The sequence below is a fragment of the Monopterus albus genome, unplaced genomic scaffold (assembly GCF_001952655.1).
Source record: "Monopterus albus unplaced genomic scaffold, M_albus_1.0 scaffold85.1, whole genome shotgun sequence".
Lineage (NCBI taxonomy): Eukaryota > Metazoa > Chordata > Actinopteri > Synbranchiformes > Synbranchidae > Monopterus > Monopterus albus.
The window spans coordinates 1,380,365-1,387,801 of record NW_018127965.1 but is presented as its reverse complement, the minus strand read 5'-3'; the positions used below and the strand labels follow the sequence as shown (position 1 = coordinate 1,387,801).

The window sequence follows — 7,437 nt, the reverse complement described above, 5'->3', positions numbered from 1 at the left end:
TACAGCAGGCGAGGTGGGGCCTCTTGTGGGAAAACATCATCATTGCAGTCCACATTTTACACATCCTAATTTTTCAGCTCATTAATTTGGAAAGCTGAAGCTAGCTACAAACAAATGGACAGTTTAGTGGTTCCATCTTCAAATAAGAGTTTGCTCAGTGATGACTAATAATCTATAAATAACTGTGAAATCAGAAGCTTTGAAAACAGATTTTATTTATTTCATATAAAAAAAAAATACAAAAAAACAGGTGCTTCAGGTACTATTCACAGGGACAAGAGCTAGCCTGCGTCACAAACATGATCTTGTTGGGGAACACACTAAGAGTCACCACATCTTCACATCAAAACCTCAGTAAGTTCACATCTATGGCATATAGAGGCAGGCGTGTACAGTTACCCACCAGCAGAGGCCAGGGTAGGCCTGGGACAAACCACCAAACCCTTTGCACTCCTCCTTCCCTGCTATCCTCTCTTCCTACATCCCCAGTTTCTTTCCCCCCCTTTCTCCTTCATGGTTTTCCTTTATTCAGTCTTCTTTCTGACCCTCCGTGTCCCTGAGCCCTCCTTTCCTGATTAGTTCCAGACGTGCCACTGAGCTCTTCTTGCCGACTCAACATTCCACAGCTGGAGACTGCTCACACACACACTGAAACACACATACACACTCCTCCTCCCTTCCCCCCTATCTTGGTCCAGCTCACAGAGCAAAAAGGGCTGTTTTTTTTTCATAGCACCTCAGTGAAATACCAAAAGCCTCAGAGTGAAATGGCTCCAAAGCATTCCTCCGAGCAGGAAGAGAGAAATGCGCTCAGGGGCGAGAGATGAAGCAAAAAGAGAAATGTCTGAGAAAGCAAATGAACTCTGAAAATCTGGTCATTATGCTACACAAATGAAAACTCTAACAATGACATGTAAAAAGATCATAAGGAGGCTTTCTGTTACAAAAGAGTGAATTCACTTTAAAAACATTCTTTGGCTCTATATATACAAAGTCTCATTCACATCTGGGATGTTTTCCCTTGTAGGTGAATGAGAGTTCCAGGAGTTAAAATCATAACCTAAAAGTAGGAAAGTTTCCAAATGTCTTTACCAGTTGTACTTGAGTCAGAAACCTAATGAAATATCATTTAAAAGATAAAAAAAACTATCAAATTGCTAACCTCTTCTCATGGCGGATACAAAACTCCAGATGGAGGGAAAACAACCAAAGGTTTGCAAACACAGAGCAGCAATGACTAGGCAGGGCAAGCGGATGATTAGATCAAGATAACAGCAGAAAGTGCCAAAATATACACAGAGCTATGGAAGCTGAAAGTCTGATCATATGATGACAACCTCTAATCCTGGTGTACCAAAGCAGTGTGTAGCATAGACAATGTAGTCTACTTAAACACCAGCTTTCAGTGCCAAGTTCTACTTATGTGCACAGTTTTGGAGTATTTCCCTCAGACAGTTCAAGGTCACTGGTCCCTGTCACCTTCCACACATTCACTTTTCTTCTTCCTCCTCTGCTCGTCTGACAGCTTGTGCTGACGTGTCGGCTCGGAGAGGAGGAGAGAGGCGGGCTCACTAAAACCACACACATCACCAGCAACACTTCTCTGCAGCTGCACAGATAAGGACAAATCAGTGGGAAGGACATGAATGCAATGAAACAACAAAGACACTCAAGTTCAGCTAAATATCATCACAGCAAAAAAGAAAAAAAAACAAACAAATAAAAGTGGAAAAAATGAATTTGGTCCTGAAGAAGACTGACCATGCATTTAGTGAACAGAGACAAATTGTTTTAGTAAAAGTAGATCTGTGACGTTATAGTCTTTCTTTGGCTTTAAGTCTTTCAATCAAAATAGGAACAAGAAAGTAAATAGACACCAAGCAAAAATGTATTTTGGCACGCGGGAAAACAGTGAGGAGTCATTTCATAAAACTGATTTTATGTTTAACTTTTTTAGCTGTGACAAAATTAACTCCCTGTAGATGTATTTATGGCTTTCTGGGGGAGTATGGAATGATCTGATTTGTCTGGAGAGAAACTGCTAGAACTGTTAGGTCTTGGCCAAAGAGGACTGAAAAGGAGGGGGTTCAATTGAAAAACAAAATATCTGCTGCGCTCTACACAGTTGTTCAGCACTTTCGAAATTTTTTTTTAGTTTCAAAAGAGACAACAAAGAACATAAATGCCACAAAGTGTCTCCAAGTTAGCACACTGAAATTAGCCTCTCGTGTGTCAGGTTGGGTCCAGTCCCATGGGTTGGTCAGTCAGTCGTTCCAGGGCGGCTCTGCTACTCCGGCTGCTCATTCAGTTCCATGTCAGACACCAGGATGTTCTTCTCAGTCTGCTCAGCAAGGCCGGAGTTGGTGCGGCTGTAGCGGGCTCCCTCGTAGGAACCGTGGGACCCAAGAGTTCGCCGGCGGTACATGTATATAGCAACGAAAATCAGCAGCAAGACCGTCACCGCGACGAAAATCAGAATGGGGCGGTAGTCATTACCTGCTATATACAAATAGAGGATCTAGATTAGCATACATGATTCACAAGTAAAAAAAAACAACTAATATTTGCTAAGTTTCAAATAAAGACTAACAATTATTATACTTACACATTATATATGAGGTGTCAGCACCTGCAACTAGAAGAAAGGTCAGTTTGTTAACATGGATTGCTTTAACATTTAGGAATAAACTGAATTGTACTTAGACTTAGCCCTACTAGGTGATTTCTTAAGTTGGTCCACCCTGTCTACAAGGCTGTTTCACTGCTCATTTATACTCTCTAAAAACAATAATCAATTTACACTGTACCAGCTCCTGCATATGAAGCTTCTTTAGGATCAGTGAAACATTATAAATGATCTATTTTGTTCTAGTGTCACTGGCTTTTTGAACTCAAACACAACTGACACCACTGGACCTGGCCAAGAACATTACTTCCCCTTTATCTTCAGTGATCTTGGGTGTGTGCTTACTGCGTGGCCGTTTGCAGATGACTCCATGTGTGCGGTTTTTGCAGGAGCCTGGCTTCCACAGGCCACTGTTGCTCTGGATCCAGAAGCACGAGTTTGGAGACAGAACAGAGAAGGCAACGTTGTGCGCTTCCCAGTTGGTGTATGACATCTCTGTGTCCTCACTCCACACTAGACCTCTACCTGCGGCAGGAGCACAAGCACACACAGTTAGTGAAGCATCCAACACTCCCAAGCAGAGCAGTGTCTTCAGTTTGATCTAAAGGAGAACTAATTCATCATACCATGTTTGGTCTGACATCTCTGTCCAGTCATAGAGGCTTCCCCTACTGGAGTTACTCCTTCCTATTAGCTTACTAAGCATTATATTATATTCTTATTTGTTATTCCCATTTTATAATCGCATATCATATTTTATTTTATGCACACTTTATCACGTTTATCCAGTACAGGAGAACGTATTAAATTGGGGGAACTATCTAAATTTGACTAAAATGAATACGCTTTGATTTCTGAAAAGCTGAAGGTTAATGAGTCTGCTGCTGTAGAGAGAGTTGGAAGGGACTGTTTGACCTTTCACACTGATGCCCAGCCAAGCTCCATGTGCCTGTTCTGCATAGCTCTGGATGTGTTCCCATATAAATCCATTTTCTGTCTCATCCAAGATAGAAAGAAGTTCTGCTCCCACTAGAAGAAACAGAAAAGAAGAAACAGACAAAGATGGAACAAAACACAATTGGTTGAGTAGGGTTATTTAACAATGGGGCAGCAGGCTCCATAAATCAATTCTAAATTTAGACATATTGATGCTTTTTGTCAATGATTTTTGCAGGGGAGTTGTACTTAATTGACTTTCAGTTCAGTGACAAGGGCTGTACAGGCAGCAGGGCAGGAGTGTAAGACGGGTCGAGGTGGAGGAGCTGTGGGGGAGCTTCTGAAACTCTTTCCTACCTTTCTTACAGGACGTGTGTGCATCCTGCTGCAGTTTAAGTCTTTGCAGGTTGAAGGCATAACAGTGGTTTCTGAAAGACACCCACGCCCACTCTCCTAGAGAGTGGGGGCACTGGCCAGGGAAATTCCACTGGTGCGTTACAGGTTCTTCTGGCAGAAAGAACAAAGACAGAAATGAACACATTATTCTAAATTAATGCTGAGATGCTAACAATAAGGTGTTTTCACTTGGATGTTACACTGCACATCATAGCACTCTGCATCTGCATGGACTCCTGGTGATTTGTAACTGTGCAGCAAAGTACTGTATATTGTTGTTATATTACACACACATACCACTAATTTGACAGAGAGCAGCCTCCAATTTAGTATCACACTTTGTAGTCATAGTCCATTGCCCAGTAAGGGTCATATGACCACAGCCAGCCATCTGAAAGGGCTCCCCATCTCTCCAGTTTGAATAGGACACTTCTTCTTCACCCAGCCAGGTGAAGCTCCGCCCCTACAAATACATATGTTTATATATATATATATATATGTTTAAAAAAACATGAAATGCAATGCAATGCCAGTTCCCCTCAGCCTGGAAAACACTAGTGAATCCAGTAACAAATTATAGTAACATATACAGCAAGTGAATGGGCTTACTCCATCGTTGTAAAGTGCAACCCAGGCCGGCCGGCGCAGGCTGTTGATCAGCAGCGTGAGGTACGCCTGTTGGTAGGGGTCCTTTACTATAGCCAGGGTCCCATTCAAAGATTCACACAGGTGCAGAGCACCAGTCCAGTCCAGGGGCTTCTCCACCACCCGGTACATCACTCCACCCAGCTCTACAGGCTTTGACAAGGAGGCAGGAATCAGGGGAGGTGCCGGAGGGAGACCTTGGTCTGAGACACAACAAAATCAGACAATTTAATTTACTATAACTTAACACTCTTCACTTTGTGGTGCCCTCTGCACTTTTAGAGTAAACCTGAATTTCCCTCGAGATCAATAAAGTATCCATCTATCTATCTTGTCATGGGTGTTACTGAATATCACACCTTGTTGACTTTGACAGATGAAGCCATTACTTTCCATCTCACAGGCTCGGGAAGCCCACATGCCCGTGTTCTTCTGTGGGTTCCCATGAATCATCACCACACAGTTTCCCTGAAAGGTGACAGAGAAATTATTAGAACAAGAATGGATCAATAACAACACCATGACGACAGGTGATAGCTGTACCGGGGTCCTGTTGTGGTGTGGTCCGCTGTTGTCGAGAGGCTCTCCAGGAGCCCAGTTGGTGTAGCTGAGCAGGCCAGCCTTGGTCCACTGGAAATGACCTTTAGAGTCTGAGGTCAGACCTACCCAAAGGTTAACACTGACATTGTTCAGCAGAGTGGTGACAAAGGCTGTGAGGAGGAGGAACAGTTGCATTTGTGAAGAGATACTTCTAAACAGTTATAAATATACACAGAGGAAAACACAAACAAGAATATCTAAACCACCCACCAGCTGGTGATAAATAGGCAAACAAACCCTGTAAGAACACAATTTTTTGATTCTTATAATGTACTATGACACACTACATCTATTTAATGCTACTCAAAATGACAGATTATACAACTTTACATTCCAAAAACAAAAGTAACCTACATTCAGCACAAATCTTAACTGGGTCTAGCTTCCACCCATATGCTGCTGTAATTACCTTGCTCCAAATGATTGGACACCACTGCCAGTACACCTCTCTGTGCCTCACATTTCAGCTTGGCTGCAGACCATGTGACCTTGTATGACTGATCAAACACTCTGAAACACTACAGAAACAGCACCACATTTAAAAAAGACTGCCCAGGTTGAGTTAGGTGCATGAAATAAAACATTAGATACTTACTGATTACTTGCTAAGCTAGAGTACTGTTATGGCAAAAATAATCTTATCAGGATTCGGTGAGTGCAAAATAAAACTTAACTCTTGAGGTTGATGCGCATTTATTCCTGCAGGAAGGAGTGAACTCTCACAGAGTGTCAAACAACAGTCTGAAGGAGAAGCTCTCTGAGTGGAGAGCTGCATTTCTTTTTATACATAGACATGAGTGTTGGTTGTGGTTTCAGTCAGTTGAGGTCATATGCAGGTTTAAGGAAACATCTGTCACACAGCAAAGAAGCTGTCTGGTTTAACATCCATACAAGGGCGTGCTTTTCACTGAAGATGCTTTGACAAAGAAGCCAAGATGCTGATAAAGATGCTAATATTAATTTTTCCATCACACTACCTACATGGTATACTCTACTTATTTGATGTATTCTAGACATTGTGCAACTAATATAATAAATCGTGGTTTGTTGCAGCTTTACCTTATGCTGATAGGAAGACCATCCATCAGGACAGCCCGAAGGTGGGTGGGGGGATGCTGGAGTTGGAGGAATGGTCCCTGTGACATTCACTCTCTTACAGATATAGTGCAGGTCAGAGTGGCACTTCTGATCAGCCCACTCCCCTGTTGAGTGTGAAAAATACAAGCTCATCTATGTGTACTTTGACTTAGTTTACTTGAAATTTCTTATTTGTGGTGTCCTTACCTTTGCTGGCGGATATGTAGATACATTTACGATCACGGCTGAGCGGGCGTGGGCTCCCAAGAGTCCAGGACACATAGTTGAGTACAGAGTGGTCAGACCAGCGGAAACGGCCGTCATTTTCGTAGGTGTGAAGCCCCAGCCACCAGTTGTCACCCTCCACCTTTACCATCTAAAGATGACACATAAACTGTGAAGAAGCATGTCAAGGCCAGAGTGATTCTAAATATCTAATACTTGTCTATACTGCAGATTATTGCCACAGCATTACTGAAATTATACAGTTATATAATCCTGATAGCGCTGGGCAGCTTGCAAGACAAAAGTAATCAACCACACTTTTGGATTAAATCAACTCCTAAGAAATATGATGAACATTTTGATAAAGTGGGCAGCATGGTGGAACAGTGATTAGTGCTGTTGCCTCACAGCAAGACGGTTCCAGGGTTTGAGCCCTGGCCGACCGGGTGCCTTTCTGTGTGGAGTTTGCATGTTCTCCCTGTGCCTGTGTGGGTTCTCTCCAGGTACTCCGGCTTCCTCCCACAGTCCAAAGACATGCAGCTTAGGTTGATTGGAGACTCTAAATTGCCCATAGGAGTGTGGGTGTGTGTGGTTGTCTGTCTCTAAGTGTCAGCCCTGTGATAGACTGGTGACCTGTCCAGGGTGGACCCCACCTCTTGCCCAATGTCAGCTGGGATTGGCTGCAGCCCCCTGTGACCCTCGTTAGCAGTATAGATAACTGATGGATAGATTTTGATAAAGTGTGCCATGCCTTGCGTAAAGTGTTGGCCAGGAAAGCCTCTTCCTCAGCTGAGTGGACAGAGGCCAGCGAGGAATCAAACCAGGAGCAAATCCTCCGGGCCTGCTCCCAAGTGGTACGGTGGCCAAAGAATTTATACTCAGCCTCCTGGAAGCCAATCCATTCAGGTGAACTGGTGCCTGACAGAAGAGCG

General features: G+C 43.3%; 1 protein-coding gene across 1 annotated transcript in view; it reads right to left on the bottom strand.

Annotated features, from left to right (window-relative positions):
• Positions 1-167: 167 nt before the first annotated feature.
• The window catches only part of mrc2 (mannose receptor, C-type 2), a 22,327-nt gene continuing 15,057 nt past the window's right edge, over positions 168-7,437 (bottom strand). The window contains exons 17-29 of the mRNA XM_020607395.1: positions 7,257-7,423; positions 6,488-6,656; positions 6,263-6,405; positions 5,613-5,721; positions 5,147-5,313; positions 4,963-5,071; positions 4,568-4,806; positions 4,256-4,421; positions 3,920-4,069; positions 3,542-3,655; positions 2,972-3,151; positions 2,606-2,635; positions 168-2,499 (exon numbers count right to left, since the gene is read on the bottom strand). Coding sequence (XP_020463051.1) covers positions 2,288-2,499; positions 2,606-2,635; positions 2,972-3,151; positions 3,542-3,655; positions 3,920-4,069; positions 4,256-4,421; positions 4,568-4,806; positions 4,963-5,071; positions 5,147-5,313; positions 5,613-5,721; positions 6,263-6,405; positions 6,488-6,656; positions 7,257-7,423 — 1,955 coding nt within the window. The 3' untranslated portion in view covers positions 168-2,287. The remainder of the gene's footprint in view (positions 2,500-2,605; positions 2,636-2,971; positions 3,152-3,541; positions 3,656-3,919; positions 4,070-4,255; positions 4,422-4,567; positions 4,807-4,962; positions 5,072-5,146; positions 5,314-5,612; positions 5,722-6,262; positions 6,406-6,487; positions 6,657-7,256; positions 7,424-7,437) is intronic.